Consider the following 21,325-nt stretch of genomic DNA (forward strand, 5'->3'; position numbering starts at 1 on the left):
AACAAAAAACAAATTTAATACTATTAAAAACTGGTTAGGTTTGCCTAATTTTTTCAGTTTTTCCTATTTTTATATGTCTTGTATAATGTATATTACAGTGTAAGTTAGCTGTTCGTTTTTATCACAAGCTTTATGTGAGTAAAGTAATAAAAATCCGTAACCCCTGCAAGACACGCCTCGTATACAGTATTTAAAAACAATACTTTACTTAAACAAAGAAAATCATCATAGACATTCTAATATAAACATATACGATTTTCAGCGAAATTTTTTAACCACCTGCAGTGAGAAATGGTAGAAGAGGCTAATAAATTTTATTTTCAAAATATATTAAAATGATATATATAATATGGTGTCATATGTGTAGTATAATATATAACGTTGTACGGACGAATGGTTTTATTTAAAAACGTTATTGTGATGTATTGAGGAATAATGTCGTCCGACATTTAATCAATGTTGTCCTGCAACGATTGGCGATCGATGTCAAGCTGCGATTCGACGTTGACGGCCGAGGGCGACAGCGACAGCAGAACGGTGGAAGCGACGACCGCGCCCGTAGTCACTAGGTCTTCCGCCGGCACGGTCGACACCTGCTGCTGCGGGTCCACTGCAACGACCGCCTGGTCCTCAGTGGTCGCGGTGTACAATTCGCCTCCGTTCTCTTGGATCCATATGGACAGGTTGTCGCGGATGAGCCGCAGGATGAGCGTCGAGTCGTCGTACATGGTATCGTCGATGGCGTCTATCTCGGACAAGGCCTCGTTGAACGCATGCTTGGCCACGTCGTGGCCCTGCTGCCGCTGTTGGCACACCTGGTACAGGAACACGGAGTAGTTGAGCATGAGTCCGAGCCGGATCGGGTCGATGGGCCGGAGGGATGTACGGCCCAACTGGTCGGCCCGCTCGTAAGCGGCCCTGGACACGGCCACCACCGTGGCCCGGTCATCAGGGTCGTCGATCACCTCGGCCGCGTACCGGTTGTAGTCGGCGCACAGCTTCCAGTAAAACACGCCGGTGGCCGGGTCCGCGGTCTCTGGGCGATCGGACGTCAGCCAGCTGTCGACCACGGACAGCACTTCGGTGCACAGCGCGCGCAGCTCGTCGTCGACGCGCGTGCGGTATTTGCGGGTCACCTCGGCCTCCCACGACGCGATGCCGTCCTTCTGCTCGACCGTCACCAGTGTCCGCCTGGACGAGCGCTTCGTGTCCAGCACGTGCTTGTACGCCACAGCCAGCATGTTGTCCTCGTCCTTGGTCATGGGCTCCCCGCACTCGGCCACCCGCCTCATGTACCGGGCCATGTCCTCAAACCGGTTGGCCTCCTGCGCCAGCTTCGCCTTCCACAGGCACTTTTCCTTCGTTTCCACTGTTGGCACTTGTTCCACGTCCATTTTCTCCGCGCGTTTGTGCGTGTAAAGATCGTTCGGCGTATGTTTGAGATTTGTGTGTGTTTGTGTGAGTGTATCTCAACGATCAACTCACTTGTATATTTGTATATTAAAAGAATGTGTTGATTTGAAAAAAAAAATTATTAAAAAAAAACACTCGTACGTTAAACGAAATGATTGTTTATTACTCAGCAACGAGAAAAAAAATTTGTACGTCTATATTATATTAAAGGCACTATGCAAGTAATAGATTATACATTTATACATAATATAATTAATATATATAATACCTAATTGATACACAAGTGTTTATGAAAATGATAACATTATTTGTGGTTAAATATATATTGTATTATATAGATTATTACTCGATAAGGTCACGTATTTATTATATTTCATAAAAATACAAATTAATAAATAACTTATATAATAATACACATCAATATCTACAGCAATTTAATGGTTGGGAGAATCAATGGTCGATTTTGTTCCTTGGTACAAAATTAAAACTACCTACCTATCTCTTTAGAGGATGTAACCGCATGTGCTTACTCCGTCTTATAAATGTACAACCATTGTTTATAAATACTAATTAATCTACTTAAAATGCTTTAATGTAATAGTGAATTGACCAATTATCAAACTTAAATGTTAGGTTTATTAGGTAAACATCATCTGAGCTTTTAGTTTTGTACGTTGATTTTTTAAGACGTTTTATCTTTTAATTGAGTTATGAATATGTTCATTTCACAATTTAAAAAAGCTCATAATTCGTAAAAAAATAAATATACGAACAAATAGATAATGTTCTAGTATTTAAGTTTTATATTAGACCAATTCACTTTAAATCCAATGTTGAAGCTATTAATACAAAAATGGTTTTGCTGTATACAAATTTTCTGAGGTGTTTGTTTTTATGATATAGATATAATAAACAGGCCTGATCTACTTTTAACTAAAAATACATCAGTTTGTGACGAAAAAAAAAAGTTTGCTCACCCTAATTGTATGTGCTGTTGTAAACAGAAGACTATTATAATTAAGTTTATAAATGAATGTACTTCTTAAGGTATTATAAAATTCATTAAATTAATTTGAGTGTATTAAATTTAGTACAATATTAGAATTATTTATTCAATTCAATAAAAAGAAAAATACTACTGAAATTTATTTTAGCACTGGCAATGTTCATTAATTAATAGGACATCACAAAATCTTGCGTTTGGTCCATTTTAAAAATATAGTACTACTTAGCAAATTTACATACATCAGAACTAATTTTGTAATGTTAGCTTTAATATTAGAATGAATTAACCTATTACCAAACCTGACAAACTTCAAAGTAAGAATATTATTTAATGCACTTCATAGGATTACTTTAAAATTATCATAAATTACTTGTTTTAAAATTTAAATATAAATAAAGACCAATGAGATGCTTTACATAATATTCTTAATTGTCAATTCACTCTATTTTTAAAATTAGCACCTTTTTTAAGAATGAACTGTGACAAATAGTGGAAATTAGTAATAACACAAATATTAAATTGAATAACAATGGTTTAAATCACAAGTGAACTTATAGTTTATAGGTACCTATTTAATTTTACTATAATCACTTTTTCTTTTATTACATTTTGTTTTAAATATTTTGATGTTTATTATCAGTCCAGATAAATTATATATATTTTATTTTAAAATTAAAAAAAGATAATAAATATCTATAATTTATAAAAAATTAAAAATATTAGAAAATGGTGAGATTAAAGTATTGATAAAGTTTGTTAGATATTTTTAACAAATATACATACATAATGGTAATTAAGGATACGAAAAAATAACAGTCAGAAAAAAAAGTGTTATATGTTAAATAGGCTAAACTATGTGTTTACTTGTATACATACATAAAATATATATATAAGGAAATTAATTTAATATTATTATAATAAGTAATAACTAAGAGTAAGTAAAATGTTTAATCTAATTTAATGTTAAATTTATCTATTATTAACTATGACTATTTATATGAATAAATATTGAATATATAATAAATATGTTGTATAGTATCTACTTATTATACAATGAAATAGTATTTTAGTTATAATTTTATAATTAATATTTTTAATAATATAAGGCCATTAAAACTAATCAATAAAATAAACACATACTTATCATAGCCATAGAAGTTTGTACATAAATTATTCAATACAATCATAACTAATTTTAAAATGGGTATGTGTAGTAAATACGCGTTAAAAGTAGGTTTATTCAGTAATTAACTATTTATTTTTGAATAGTATTCAGTCATTTATCAAATAAATGAGTTAATATTAAAAAACAAAAATTACAAAAATATTGGTAATCATACAATTCAATCAGTGAATATATAAATTTATAATTATACAATTAAAAAGACTATAGAATACAAATATGGTTCTCATACTATTGTTTATTTAAATTAATAGATCTCAATAATATCTTAATAACTATTAAAGTTGGAAGGACATACAAATGCTTGAGTTAACTTAGATATTTTAAAGCTACATATTACAATAAAGAGGTTTTTTTTGTTATACGAGAAGAAATTAATATTTTGGTTAGATTACTAAAGAAAGTTTGGTTCTAACTGTAAATTACGATAAAAACAAAAAAATTAGAAAATGCCAACAGTCATGTTTTGATATTTATATTTTTAAGTATCATTAATTACACGTTCAACAAAATTGTTTACTGAAAATTTTGAATTATGGGACCTTCCAAGTAATTTAGTTTTGAAGTTTTGAGTTATGGTGCACGGTTTAAATTTTCAATGAAATAAAATTAACCACAAGTAAATTAAAATTTATTTTTAATTCTATTATTGTTAAATTTTAAAAGAATCATTAGTTTTAGAAATGCATACTTAAATAAATCATGATAATGTTTATTTAAAACATTTTGAGTAATAAATTTAATTAAAATACTTAAAATATTGTGTTTGGATTTAGATTCAAATAAAGTAAAGTTTTCGCTTAATCAAACATGTATTATTTTTACATTTTTAGAGTTTTTCTATTAAGTACATTTGTTTTTAATAAAATAGTTGCTTGATTAAATAAATGAGACATTTAAGTAATTTACATAATATCCAATAATGTTCATAATATTTTATTATATGAATAACAAGTTAACATTTTTTCAATAATATGCATATCAAAGTACCTATATTATAAATAAATAAGAGTATGTATCAAAAATTAATAACTATTAATGTATATTTTTTGTGTAAACAAAAATACTATGATTATTTTGGATATTATAATTTTAATTATTTTATTATGCATTTTAAAAAATATAAAAGTATTACACCTAACTATTATACTTTTTCTAATTTAAATTTCTAAGTCCGTGAGTAATGCATTCCAATCAATGTTATTCTGAAACACTTCTTGATCCAACCAAATTTGGTAATGCTGTTTAAATTCACCCGATAACTTAATAGGTTTTCCTAAAGCAGTATTGATTGAAAAATCACTGGGTGTAAGTTCGTCATCCTTTAATCAAATAATCATTAAATAAATATTTTATCAAACATAATTAATTAACCAATAAATTAATTTAAATTACACATATTATTACACTAATAATATCCATAACATTGGTAGTATTATACTTATTCGTATAACTATAGAAAATACTATGTTTAAGAATTAAGATTGTTAGAAAAACATTACCAACTTAAAACAAATTGATTATTTTTTTGACTTTAGACGCAATATCTGATGAAATTAACAGTTAACAATTTGGTATATTATATTATTATAAAGATAATTAATGATTTTATGAATTTATTATATTTACATATTGTGGAGAGTATCGCCGTGCATGGAATTTATCAACTGCCGATCTCAAAAACCGCTCTTCAATTTGAAAATCAGTTGGGCGTGCTTCAAGATCTAAAAAAAATTGTTATATATCATTTATATTTAATAAGCTTTTCCATAAAACATTCATACGAGTATATAAATATTATAAATATTTACAAAATAATAAGGTCATATTCAAAAAATAATATTAAAAGCAAAAGCCTAATTTATAACTACTTAAATAAAAATATTTAATTAGCTCCTTAAACAATTGATATATTAAAAAAATGTATTTAATTTTTTAGGTATTGAATAATAATACTGAGGAACATTATATTAAATATGCAGAATTAGTATTCAGATTTTTCTGAATGTGGTTAGTAAATATTGTTATGTTGTCGAAATAATAAACAGTAAAATCCCGTTCCAACAAACTCTAGGGGATCGAATTTTTTTTTCGTTGTAAAGAAAATTCGAAAAAGCTCTTTATAAGCCTTGATTTTCGGTAGGGGACTTCTATGACTTTTGTTATAACGGGATTTTTCGTTGTATTGGTATTCGTTATAACGGGAATTTACTGTATTAGAAAATTTAAAATTAAATATACCTAAATTTTAACATTCATATTAAATCAAATTGGTTGTGAAAGGAGACTTTGCATTAAATAGTAATACAATATTTGCTGATAAAAATAATAAAATATATGTAAAACTTTTATAGTTTTAAAATGTTCACCAAAGAAAATACACTTAATAGGATAGCGATAGGATATACTTGAAACAAGTGTTAGTATAAGTATAATATATTAAATAACATTATAGATATACAATGCCATTGCAATTATTTATCGCTCATTAATTTAAACTTGATTTGACTCACTAGTGACATATAATTGCAGGAGACAAGTAGATACTTATTTCCTACCATCTCCTACCATAATGTGCTCTTAGTTAGTCTAATCCAATTTAAAATAATGAGTGATGAATGATTGTATTGACGTTACTTATTTATAATATAACTAATTTATGATATAAGTAGGGAACGTATTTTATTGTAATAAAAAAATCAATATATGTAAAAAAAATATGTATCAATTTTTCTTAAACCATGGAATAAAAAATCCAAAATATGTAAATATTGAAAAAATGTATTTAAGTATACATGTATATTAGTATTGAAAATTACAAAAAAATAAATATTTTATAATTACAAATATTGAATAAAAATAATACAAATAATGTAGGTGTATAAAATTATGAATATTATCTTGCAACAAAGCAATGAAAAACAACATGTTGTTATAGGTTTGCAAATAAAAAAATATGACGGTTTGGAATACTTTTGTGTTGTGAAAAGATCATTTCACATCAACAGCATAATTCTTATTCACTATATGAGAAGAAGTGTATTCAATTTCCAGAGAGCCTGGTTGAATTTTTCCTATTAAAATATCTTTGTCAAAAATTACATATCTTGTTGTTTTAGATGAAGCAGATGATATTAAACGTCGTTTAAAATCAATGAAAAAATCTAAAATTACTAAAATATGAATAAAATATGTACTTATTTACCAAATATGTAAAAATATGTAATTATACCGAAATATGTAAAAATATGTAAAGTAAATTTGGGTTTATTTCAGTTAGAATGATCTAAATCGTACACATTTTTTATCAGATTTAAAATATTGCATTCTAATAAAAATATGTATATACAATTAAAATCCATTCCCTAGATATAAGTAAACAATCAATATTTATTAAAATTGGTTCTTTTGTGATAGATAAATGCACGAATTAATTTGTTATTAAAAAAAGTACCCTTCAATTATTTGGTCAAGAATTTTAGGTATTTGTTATATATTTATACTTTTACATTTTTTTGAGGATCAATAATAAAAATATTATTTTTAAATTTACTAAAACAGGTAGATAAATATAACAGCAATAACTATTGATATAAAAGACCATTTTATGAATAGATAGTACATATAAGTTAAAAGCCCGATAGAATATAGTGATGCAATGTAAATTTGTGATAATTAATTTAAGAGCAATAATAAATCTTTGTGGTAATCTAAAATATATTTATTATATTATATCAATATATAACTATATTATTTTAATTAGTATGGTAGATACTATTAGTACATAGTATGGTATACGTAAAAACTAAATACTTAACTGTATGACTAAGCAGTACCAAAAATTATACCATACTATTTATGACAAACTTTATTTAATATTAGAATAATTAGCAATATTAGAATTAATAACATCATGCCACTATACATAATTTTTAAAACTATTATATATTATATGAATACTGTATATACTGTATAATATGGGCACTAATACTTGCTGTAGACTTTATCACAGCCATATTGTTAAGACTACTTAGTCTAGAGGTTCCCAACCTTTTTTGATTCACAGCGCCCTTATTCATTTTCTAAAAATCCGGAGGCACCCTATGCACTACGTTCTATAGACTAAAAATATATTTTAAATAATTTCGCGGCACCCTAAATAAATTTCACGGCACTCTGGTTGGGAATCTCTGACTTAGTCAATCTAAGCTCTCAGTCTTAAATAAATTATTATATAATATGAAGTATACAACTGTATTACACAATTGTGCATACATTGTTATCTTTCTCACAAATGTCTAAAAGTCATTACAAACACACTATATTATAGGCACTTTATGCTGCATGGTGTTCATTGAACATTCTAAGATAATTAAAAGTAAGAAAAAATATTTGTAGAGATCATTAATTTGTTACATTTGTAGAATGTCTTTTTTAATTTCAATAACAGATATAGAAATTATTTAAGATGAAATTGAACATATAATTAAATTATAAATAACTTAAAGTCAGTGGTATGATATTTTACCAAAAAGGTTCTAATTTCAAAAAAGAGTAAGATGTGTCGTTTATCACACAACTTTAAAAATAGTTGATGAAACATTAAAAATTGGTATGTATATTTTAGGATTTTAGGATATAATAAATTATTTTTGGATAAGAGAATTCCACATACAATTTATAGAAACTAGTATGAAAATATTAATTATTATAGTAATATAATTATTTTAATTTTTACCATTTCCATATGCCCAATCATCATTTAATCTGTGTCGAACTTTTTGATATATTGTACTCATAGTTTTCATATTAGATTTTCGCCATGCCCGGCCAAGGTATTTTGCTTGCATTTTCAATAGTTTTAAAATGTAAAGCTGCATCATAGCATGTCTTACTTTTAATGATTTTTTCAATATTGGTGCAGATTTAAATATGACCAGCATCTAAAACATAAACAAAGTTAGTTCAATTAAGATTCATATGAGCAAAATATTATACTTTAGCTACCATGATTCTTGAATGTTTCCATTTTGTTATTTTATTTAAGACTCTTAATAAATTGATACAAGAATAAACATTTCTCCATGAACATAATGGAAGTTCTCCTATTTCAATGTTATCTAATGAAAGGTCTGGTCCATAACCAATAACACATGTTGGAAAATCTAATATTGGAATCCTATAACCGTTTAAAACCAAATTATTATTAGTAAATTACAACAAAAATTAAATTGCTTACGTGTTTTTAGATGATACATAAGATACGAGATTTTGATTCAGAAATTTGATTACGAGAGGTATGCAATTTGCAAATACTAGATGTTGAGAGATAAACTCAAATTGATAAATATGATTTGCTTTAAAATGTTTCAGTAGTAAAAGCAGTATACCACTTATAGCTTTTACTACAATTTCTTTTTGTCTATTGATATCAGTTTCCAGCTTAACTGACTCAGAAAATGACATTCTGCAAAAAATAATATTAAGCTATTGATGACTATATACTTATGAAATTAATTTTATTGTGATTTGGTTACATACGGCACGTCAACTGGTAATATATCAGCAATTATATTGATTGAATCACTTTTAGCTTTTGAAGTAGGTGATGCAGCCAATAATATTTTTAATAATGCTATCATATGCTGAGGTAAATTTGGCAACATTGCCTAAAATGTTTAATATTGTGTTTAGATTAAAATTTATAGTTTAATAGACCATGAAATTGTTTAGATCAGCGGTTCTCAAACTGTGGTACGCGGAGGGCCGCGTTTTTGGATAATAAACCCATTTAATTATAAGTATAATTCAAATCTTATTTAAAAAAATAATTATTCTGTAGTTGTAGTATTTTACTGTTTTATTATTTAAAGAAATGTATTTAACTGTACAATTTGGATTTTGGATCGTTCTATTTTTAGTCATAAGTGGTACGTAAAAAAAAAGTTTAAGAACCGCTGGTTTAGATATAATTAATTCATAAAAAACATCACTGACCTGATATAAAACTTCTGCAGGTGTTTGCTCAACATCATCATTGCCCATAATTAATGGATTTCTTTGTATTGTTTCTTCTTTTTTTATTTGATAATCAGCTAATGAAGTATACATATACTGAAAACATAATATTTTTAAAATAATGAATATAAAAATTTTTTAAAAAAAATGTTGTAATTTACTTGTTTGAGAATAGCTACACTTTCGTGTATTGGATCAGGTAAGCCAATTAATGTCTCAATATCATTATCCAATTTAAAACCAAGAAATTTAATTCTAGTTTGATCCAAAAAAAATTGCAAGTCTTTATGACGAACTTTAGGTACCCATGGCAGGCCTTTTATAACAAGTGGCGTAGGTGGTGTTTGTGGCCTATAATCATTTATTTCTTGAATATTTTTCATACTAGAAATATCATCCATGCCTAGTTGTTGATCTTCATAATCTTGTAAATCTTCATCATTTTGATAGGATAAATCCATGACTACAAGAGATTCATCTAATGAACTCTGTTTTATCAGGCCCTAAGAATGGTTATAAAAATTATAATTAATGCTAAAAAATAATATGAAAAATATTCTTGCAAAATTATTATTTAATACTCTAAACATAAGACTATATCTATACATTATATGATGCTGATAAATATTGAATATGAATACCAACTAGTATCTAATATTTATCATTGATGATAAATGGGTGGTACTCCACAAATAAGACAACTTATATTTATTTGTAACAAAATAAGAATTGCATTATTTATATTAAAAAAGTAATTGAGATAAATAACCATTTTAAATGATGGGTGAACAACTGTTCATTAAATAAATAAATGTTTTATGTGACTTATCTAAAGATATTTATCAGGCAGCAACTAGAGACTCTTAACCAGTTTTAGATAGACCAAAACTGCCTGAGACTCAAACTCCAAAAATTATATTTTCAATTTTCCAAGTAAAATTATTAATATTATTCAATGTATTGATGTAAAGTAAATCACTTTAATTGATTACCCAAATTTTACCCATTTTATCTCCAATTTAATTATTTTTCAATTTTAATTAGAATTTTTTAATATAAGATAAATATTATGAATTTTATGTTTATATAAATTTCATATAGATTTTATAATATTTAAGTCTATAATAACTAAGTCATACAGCAAATAACTAGAAAAAAATTTCCATCTTCAATTTTTTTTTAAACATAATGAAAAACTATTAACTAATTAACATTCATTCTTTACATCTTTTCTTTTTATTATTATTATTTTAGGGTAAAAACAAGATAAGAGAAGATGAATGATATGATGATACAAATAATTAATAAGAATAAGAATTTATATAACAACAAAACCAATTTTTTCAATGTTAAAAATAATTTTAAAAGCATTTTTTTAAAATAATTTTGTTGAGTACATTAAAACGTTAACCGCCATATGACAGCCGGTGGTCATACTGCAATGTTCAAATTTTGTACTTTTATGTCCGCCGGCGCTCAAAGTTGATCATTATTACCACGCCACATGACCGTCGGCGACCATAAATTAATTTGGTTTTATATTATTAACTTATCAATTGCGCTACAATAATGCACTAAAATAAGGGCCATGGCGTAGAGGGAATCATTACAATTTTTTTTCAAATATATAGTATATACAAATTTTAGAGACATTGAAAAATATGCTTGGTGCATAACTAAAACCTATAGTATGATCGCCGGAGGTCATAAAGCAGTTAATGTATTAAATTGTATTTTTTCAAGGTATTTTTATTATTTTTTTAGAGCATTTAAATTGTTTCCATATTAATTAGTATAAAGTAGTATTTTTCTTTAAAATATTTCAATTGAATTAATTGTGTCTAAAACAAAAAAATAATTATTTAATTGAACACATGCTGTGATGCAAGACATATTTACACAAATGATTTGTTCATGTTAGAACCATAAATTAATTTTAATTACATCTGTATTTACATAGGACTTATAAAGGGGTATTTTCAACTTTTTTCTGGGGAGGGTTCAACATATATTAAATAAGAAATAGCTGTATAGTAATAACTGAACTGAAGAGTGTGCATTATCATCAATTTCATGCAATTCAAGAATCTTTCAAGAATTATGGGTTTTTATCTGTAGCAGCTATTTATCTCTGTTTACTGTAGTAAAATATACCTGGATTATTTTTTACCCTATAACGTGTATAGTCTATGTAGTTTTATATAATCAAAATTAGGTATATTATAATAAAATATAAAATTAATATTTCAATATATTCAGTTATCCTTTTTTTTTTTCGGTTCTAGAGGTCCAGTATCCATGGACCCCCTAAATACTCTGCTGAGGACCTATAATATCATATTAAGATTTTTTAGTTTAAACAACTCATCTTTATCATATATTTACCCACTTTATTAATAACTCATATGTATTTATATTTTAAAATTTATTTCATTATATAAGTATTAAATTGAATTTAATGCACTTTTTAAATGTCAAATAAGCATGATTAATAATATTTAAATTGATAGTTGAAAAATTATAACTTATTTATATTAATTAAAATTTACACATAACTCATAATGATTAACAAATTAGATACAACATTTGTGTAATTAATGACTGTGCACAAAATAAATACAATATACATTATAACATTAACAGAACAACACAAAAACAGGACCACAAATCTTTAATGATTATCCAATGGTTACACGAAAAATAGTCAGCACTATCTAAACTTACCTCTTCGCAAATGCTAAGAGAAGTAGAATCATCAGTTAATCTGTATGATAATGCATTTAAATTATACGCCATCTAAGAAATAATCAATTATTTTTTCAAATTTACCAATTAAGAAACTAATTAACTCTTCAGTATAAAATGGGACATACATTTAACGACCAATTTTCTTTCATAGGATTATATAATCAAGTATAACTATGTTATTGTAGTTAGTATAATTTATAAATTTTTAAATGAAAATAATAAATTTGAACAAAGGTATTTTTAAAAAAAAACTGTTAATAAATATTGTAGCATGAATACTTTTTACATTGAGAAATAAAAAAAGTATTAATTAAATAAATAAAAATGAAAACAAATTAATTTACTTAAAGGTTATATTATACTTAATTTTCTTTTTTATCATTTTGTAAATTAAACGTATTTATATTTTTTGTATATAGATTTAATATTAATAATATTATAACTTAATTATTAAATATTAATTATAGCAATATATAACTTTCACTGATATTTAAACAAATACAATTTTAATGTTTATGCATAAAACCTATAAGATTTTTAATTAATATGTAATAAACAAATAATTTTGAGGTATTATTTAAAATTTAAAAAAATTATAATAACTGTACGTAGTGAAATATATTTTATCAAAATTTATTAAGAACCTATTGCAAAAAATGATATAAAATTTAAAATCGGGATGAATATTTTATGAAAAAGAAACAATTTCATGAAATATTTTAAAACCGTTTCCATTTCACGGAATGAACAAAAACTATAATTATACAAAGTGAACAAAATATATAAAATTTAGCATGGTATATGAACATTTTATAATAACTTTGTTAAATGAGAGAATTATTCCTATAATTTTAATAAAACTCATAATCATTGTTATTATTATTTTTTCTAACTAACATAAATGTAAGAAAAAAATATTTAAACATTAGTTGATTAAAAATTGATATTTTAATTCCAATGCTAAAATATATATTAAAAAGAAAACTGTGAAATATTCTGTAATTACATATTGTGAGAACACTTTCAATCCTATTCTTTAATTATTATGAATAAAATACATAATATATTGTTAGAAATAATAAAAATGTAACATATAACATAACCGATAATCTCACTGTAAAAATAATTAAAATCTTCTTTGATAATAAAAATATAGCTTCCAAATATAATTTATTTTTAACAAAAAAAGATGTCTTTTAAATTGATCATAATATATTTTAATACATAATAAATTGACTATAATATTATAAGCATTTACTTAGTATCACATCCACCAGTGTCCTACACAAAGCTGAACAAAGCGAAAGGATTATTAAATACCAAGAATATGTACCCTATCCCACTTTTTTAATTTGAAGTCTTAAACAATATTGTTAGGTAATATGACCAACATATTTCAATAAATAACAGATAAATTAAAACATACAACAAAGTATGTGCTTAAAATAATTAGTATTTATTTTAAATTTTAAAAATTCAGTAAAAAAAAAGATATCTAAATGTATATTTTTATTTATAATTTATCACAGAATAATTAAGAGAACACTACACCCGCATGTGTTGTCTCCGTCTTACTTACGTCATCATAGCAAATTTGTGTTCAGCAGAACATATTTTGCAATATTATAGCTAATATTATAGCTAATATTGCAAAATATGTTCTGCTGAACACAAATTTGCTATGATGACGTAAGTAAGACGGAGACAACACATGCGGGTGTAGTGTTCTCTTAATTATTCTGTGATAAATTATAAATAAAAATATACATTTAGATATCTTTTTTTTTACTGAATTTTTAAAATTTAAAATAAATACTAATTATTTTAAGCACATACTTTGTTGTATGTTTTAATTTATCTGTTATTTATTGAAATTAAGCCCTTTACAGTTAAAATATTACAAAATATATTACTTACTCTCTTTTGGCGGGTACCACGTTTTTGTGCATTCATCATATCTGTGGAACTTGGTGGTGGCGAAGACGACCGCATTGATTTAATTATTTCAATTGGATCTTCTTGGAGTTCTGGTAATTCTACATTTTTACGGTATTCATCTAACAAACAATTATTTTTATAAAGTAGAAAATTTGAAGTATGAATAATGTATACTTTTTAAGTTGGCCAATGTGTCCATTCCACCTAGAAGAACTAAAATCAACTTCCACAATAATAACAGAACTTTTTTCATTGGATAATATGATGCCAGTCCACTGCAAAATTTAGTTATCATGCCTAATAGTTTTACTATTATATGATCTTCTGTATAAGGTAAACCTAAAATTTAAACATAGGTTAGAATTTTATATAGAGCCCTATGTAGTATTTTAAATAACTTTTTAACAAAATATCATAGTAGTTACCTATATCTGATAATAGATTTTCTCTAAATTCTTTGAATTCGACATCTGTTTCAAATTCTGACACTCTGAGTACTTCAACAAAAGTGTACAACACATTCAAAATGATTCTTAAATTTGTAGAATCTGTACAGTTAATTTGAGTTTTTCGATGAAATTGCACTGACCTTAAAAAATAAATAAATTATAGTTTCAGATTCATAATATAAAGTTGTCAATAATATGTATCTTACTCTATTTCCATATTCAGCAGATTTACAAATATATTAAAAACACCAAATTTATATAAAAATAGTACATTTTCTTTGGCATTTGACTGTTGATCTTTATCTGATTGACATTCTGCCCAACATCCCTAAAAATAATATATTAAACTTAAAAAAATATGTAATTATTAACCAATATAGTATCTCATAAAAATAGACTACAAACTTGCAACAAGTATAATACACATCTGGCTGCACTCATCCGTTTTGTTTTGTCAGATACTTCTAATGAATCAAGAAGTCTAGATGCAACCATATTTTTATTTTCTACACTTAAACTATGCCATGATGGTTTAAAGTCCAATGCCTTCATTATTCCTTCAAATTCCTAAGTAAAATATTTTAAATTTAAGATATTAATATTTTACTATATGAAAATCTAACGCATGTAAATAAACCTTAAACGATCCATTTTTAATTCAAATATGTTCAATCATTTATGTCAAACTGACCAATTGGTTAATACTATCAGCTAATTTTGACCTAGCTTTCATAGAATAATTTTGAATATTATAATAGTATACTATTATATTTGATACTTACAGTGAATATCAAATATCTGCATTAAAATTAATTTTTATGAGATAATGCCTATAGCAAGTTTATATTAAAAGGGATTTTCTTAAACAAAAATATAATAAATAAATAAAAAAAAATGTATCAAAAACTTATTATTTATTTAATAGCCTAACAAGATTAAATTAGCTAAAACCAAGCATAATTAAAAATATTGAAATAATGTGTTTCAATTTTGTTTTTATTATATTGAATTATTGTATATATTGTTAACATAATATATCCAACAAAAACTTTTCAGTTATGACAAAAAACAATTAATAAAACCAAAAATTCTAATAAAAATACATCAATAATATTTTTTATACAAAATTTAAAAATATTTATATAATACAGTTAAACTTTTCTTTGCAGACACTTCTAAATGTATACATTATTTTTAGATACTAGAACACATTACTACTTTACTATAGGTAAACATTTAAATACCAAATACTCAAAATAATAAACAGCTTTAGGATAATATTTATCATAGTTATAGAATAATACTTCAAATTAATAGCAAAGATGTTAAACAAATCAAAGTAATGGATGATTTTCAAGGTATCATATTATGTACATTGTCCACTTTTATTTAGATATGCATTTCAATTTTAACTTATTAATTTTTAAAATATAGTATGAACATAAATAACAATAATTAAACAAGTTATATTTCAAAATATACTTATATTATGCATATTAACTTAGTACTGTTAATACATATTCATAATAATCCATTTCAAACTGAACTCCCTAAGAGTAGTGTAAACAATTTTTGTGATAGAAAGTGTACGCTATTCAAAAATTTCACCATAATGTTAAAATATTATTATTATTATTTATGTTATACTTGTAGAATATTAACCATTTCTTTGGTATATTTTTATGGGTGAACAAAAAAACTAAAGGTACAATGATGTATAATATTTTTTATGTAGAATATATTGATATATGAACTTTTTGCCATTCCATATAAATCATATAAATACATAACCTATGTAATTGTTTCTATGATTTACTTAAAAATTGCAAAATAAAGTTGTTAACATAATTTTAATTGCTTATTTACATTATTTTAAGTGTTGTTAAACATTTTTATTATCATTTTAATTAGTTAAAATAAATGTGATTTCATAAATTAGCTTCTAATTTAATTTACCTAATAAATAAAATAGTATGAAAAATTAAAAATTTAATAAATAATAAAATTGATGAAGTCTAGCTTCAAAGCTAAATAATATTACTTTTTAGTATTATCATCTTTATCTTTAACTAATAACAAAAACTAAATTGAAATAAATATTAATAATTAAAAAATATTTGTAATGTTCTATTTTTTATAGAAATTTAACATGTTAATTGTATATCTTTTTGAGCATATTTGTTGCAATGCTGAAAAAATTGGGGTTTTAAAAAAAAATTTAAAAATTAAAATCCATGTGATTTATCTTTTATATATACGACTCGCACATATATATGAAATAATACTTATAGAAAACACTAACAAAAAACCAACAGTTTAATCATAACATTAACCAAATTGTAGTTCATTTAATAACGAGGTAAATGACACTAATTGGCGTAATTTAGCACTTACAAACAATGTTGATTGACAATATTTAGAGTTATACACAGTGAATGAGTTAGTTAAATGTTCATACAATTAATGTTTCATGACAAATTAGTATATTGATAACCGATAAACAGAGGTTTTAAGCTAAAATATTGGGATAAGTTGAATGATTCTGCCTATAGGTATTAGCAGTGGCGCTGAACAAAGTTTTGAATGGTTTGTGGTCAACAGTCACCCTAATTAAATTTTACCATTTATCCCATTCCAATATTAGTAATATTATAGTGGTTTATAGGATAAATTTATTTGTTACTCGTATACAACATTAACCACCTCTAAAAATTTGGTATGGTCATGACCAAACTTCAATCCCAAGTTCGGCGCCACTGGGTATTAGTATTTCATTAAAGAATAACTATTTAAATCAAATAAGTTTATCATGACAACATTCATTACTATCTGATAATATTTCAATTTTCATATTACTTATTTCGATTATATTGATATTTAAATTGTTTGATCTAATATAATATAAGAGTATAGCTATAATGCAATAAATAGTTTCAACTATAGTTTTCTTTACACATATAATGTTTGTAATTACCTGAATATTGATCTGGTAATCTTCTAATTCCGAGTAACTATACAATTCTGCCATTTCACAGAGGTGAGTATCTGTATCTCCATAGTTATATTCAAGATCGGGGCAGTCAGATTCTTCCTAAATAAAAATATTTACATATATATATATATTAAGTAGCTGACAAATATCCAAAGGCCAGAATATAATTTTCTTACTTCTGAATCTTGTTTCTGCTTTCTGCCCATGGAGTCTTTTAGTTTTGGAGTATTTCGTTTACCATTAAAAACATCCATTGTAAAGCAATGTTGAATATAATATAGAATCACAAAATTGTTATAGAATGTCAATGATATTACATGTTATATAATGTTTCACAAAAACGAATACCATTTTCTATCGATGTTAAACAAAAAATAATTATCCTGAATGTACTATAACATACCAAAGAAACAAACGAATTGTGATTCAACAAAATGTAAACGAAATACAAGAATACAACAAGCTATGAAAATCACCTATACAGTTGAAAGCTAACTTTTAAAGCTGTTATCGTCCAAAATATAAACAACGATACACTGAAATTACAACATTGTTGGTAAACTAAAAAATACTTATAATTTAAATGTAATAGACTACTAATTAAAATTACGATATTGTAAATAATTGTTAATGAAAAAATTGTTATCAATATTGATTACTATTGTTATCATCTTAGACATGAAATTATATTTATGGTTACTGATTATCAATAAGTAGTATCATAACGTAACCACCAAAGATAAGTAACGATACATCGCTTACATACTACCGCAAAGCCACAATGACGCACTAATTACATTAAATATTAGAACTTGAAAGCTAAGCTGTTAGCTCATTATTATCATACCAGATACGTACTTATTACTTAATAATTCATACTTCAATGTAACTATTTCTCAGTACCTTCATAAACATAATATAGGCTACATTCGTAAATCTTAATAGGTACTTGCTAGTTGCCTACTGCCCGAACTACATACGTATATATTAAAAGTAATCGTACCTATACTTGAGTGCTTGATACTTGTGAGATTAGTCCCAATTGCCAATTGGTAACTAATTACAATATTACAACCACGATTAAAGATATACTATTTCTTTAATCGTGATTACAACACAGACACTGATTGATTCCATACTTTATACATTAATTTTAATTATTTATTAACGAATTCCAAATTTATATTATTTATAGTAAATAGTTTTTTTATTTGATTTTGATAGTCGATAAGAAATATTAAATAGATATAGGCATTAGCATTAAATATATTATAATTATTATGTATGTATATTAAAAAATATGTTATACAATTTATACTCAATAGTCAATAGTCAATTGTATAGTATAATAATATAATGTATTATTTACAAATTACTCATTTATACAAACGCCGCGAATGATTATATATTATAATAGGTATGAAACATAAAAATTAAATTTGTATATTTTATTATTATGTTAAATATTGTATCAGACATTACTACATTAGGTTTTAAGTAGTTCTAATTATAAATTTAGATTAATAATAATTGTAATTAATTATATAGATGAATTTTCCTTTTCAAAGAGGGGCTGAAGTCGAAAATCAAAGCATTATTACTACTCCAAAACGTGATGACAGACACAAAAATAAAAATAAAAAAAAACACACATTGTAAAATCAATACATTCATCACTCCGTTCAGAATCTAAAATACAACGGTCATCGATGCCGACAGATAGCTTTTGTCTTTTTTCTTGAACTTCCGTCACAAGAACTCCCTATATAAGTCACCGATATATTTTTTACGTCTTGTCGATCTATCAGGTCATTGACCATTATCAATCAATCACTCTTTTAGTTTCAAACTAGTTTCAAAGCAACGCCGCTTTTATCACACTTAATTGATCTTAATTAAATAATATGTATAATTATATGAATTATATTGTCAGAAATACAGTGCAATTATAAGCCCGGATTAAAATAATTTTGGGCCTAGGGCCAAACAATTTTAGGAGCCCTTACACCGCCGCATTCAGTGGCGTATTTATATGCAGGCACTATAGGCACGTAGAAGCAGCATATTTTTCAAGGGATTTTTTTTTTCGATATTGATGGTATTGCATATTGCAGACTTGGTGAGACTTATTATATCGTTTTTTGTTATTGTAAAAAACTCTTATAACCACAACAGCCAATTCGATTATTTTAAATTATTGAAAACAATGGCATTGCTTTAAAATAGAATTCGAATTTATTATTTTTAAAGTTTTCTATATTGACACAGCATTAAGAATTTTCGTGAGTGTACCATTGTCCAATTGTACTACCGAGAGATCGTTTTCATGCCTCAAATGCGTAAAAAACTATTTAAGGTCCAGTAAACTTGATGAGAAGTTGAACAGTTAAGCTTCTAGATAGAGAATAAAATGTTAAACGAATTGAATTGCAAGGATTTAATTGACACATTTGCAAGAGTTTAATGCCGACGTAAATCGTTCGTCTAATTAGTAATTTGTTATGTAAGAAATTTAGATCGTATACAAACATTTTATTCCTTTTTTTCTAATGTTTTTCAACTGTGAAATGTTTGTTTTTTGTTACAAGCAAATAAACAATATTTACTCTAACAGTTTAAACTACACAACAAATTTTCGTTTACACGTAGATACCTTTAAAAATACGTGTTATTTAACCATAGAAGTGGCGTGAAAATTTTTTTCCTATGAAGCAACTACCTCATAAAATAGCTATTCACGCCGCCACTGGACGATAGAATAATCCTATGACTTAGCTAACTACTTGTAGACTGTAGTCACACTACGCCAGATTTAAATTCGAAACATGAAAGTAAAATAGTCATTTATTATTATTAAACTACTTGTATACATTTCTTAAAATTAGTTAAATGTTCAAAATACTCATCATCATGATCCGTACCTATAATTGGTGACATCAATATTTTATTCTTTTTTATATTTAAAACCTTTTTTGTGTCAGTATTATTTGTACTAGCTACCCATAACTTATATATTATTTATTATGTTTATTTTAAATATAAACCTGAATACTTTACTGGAAAATCATTTGGCATTAGACGGGTTTTCGGATCATCGGTATTCATATACATTTGTTTTCCGAAATGATCCGAACAAATGTATCTTCTTTTTAATGTTTTCGGACTTAACCCTTCTAAGCATATGTTTCCTAAAAAATGTGTAATACATGAAATATTATTAGCTTATGTACTTAAGCCTAGGTACATTTTATTTTTTTAATAATTATTTAGTTTCAAAAATTACTTACCTGAGTTTATTATCCATTTCCTATATACTTCTACATTAGATGATGGGATTAAATGAAAAACATTATTACTCGTTTTTCGAGTTGTATTACAATTAAAGTAATGACATTTATCACCACCAGACATAACATCAGTATCAGTGGTACGGAACACCTATCGGTGGACTTAAAATCTTTTATTTTTCTATTGGACGGGTTTAGGATACGGGTAGTGCCGCAGCAACCAGAGTGCATTTTTTTTTCTGTTTCGGAACTAAGGTTAGTACAGCAAGCGCGCTCAAATGGATTTCGGGC

General features: G+C 25.7%; 2 protein-coding genes across 2 annotated transcripts; both read right to left on the reverse strand.

Annotated features, from left to right (window-relative positions):
• Positions 1-449: 449 nt before the first annotated feature.
• LOC113558089 (14-3-3-like protein) lies at positions 450-1,394 on the reverse strand. Its single transcript, XM_026963603.1, has one exon. It carries the CDS (start codon positions 1,392-1,394, stop codon positions 450-452), a length of 945 nt encoding a protein of 314 aa, XP_026819404.1.
• Positions 1,395-4,762: 3,368 nt separating this feature from the next.
• On the reverse strand, positions 4,763-18,347 carry LOC113556240 (striatin-interacting protein 1). The gene is made up of 15 exons (XM_026961066.1): positions 17,924-18,347; positions 17,730-17,846; positions 15,161-15,322; positions 14,962-15,083; positions 14,732-14,895; positions 14,481-14,645; positions 14,286-14,425; positions 9,782-10,123; positions 9,600-9,716; positions 9,144-9,271; positions 8,842-9,069; positions 8,610-8,781; positions 8,341-8,545; positions 5,232-5,326; positions 4,763-4,924 (listed from the first exon to the last, which is right to left on the reverse strand). Exons 1-15 carry the CDS (start codon positions 17,999-18,001, stop codon positions 4,763-4,765), a joined length of 2,397 nt encoding a protein of 798 aa, XP_026816867.1. The 5' UTR covers positions 18,002-18,347.
• Between the last annotated feature and the right edge of the window lie 2,978 nt (positions 18,348-21,325).

This window comes from Rhopalosiphum maidis, chromosome 3, assembly GCF_003676215.2.
Source record: "Rhopalosiphum maidis isolate BTI-1 chromosome 3, ASM367621v3, whole genome shotgun sequence".
Taxonomy (NCBI): domain Eukaryota; kingdom Metazoa; phylum Arthropoda; class Insecta; order Hemiptera; family Aphididae; genus Rhopalosiphum; species Rhopalosiphum maidis.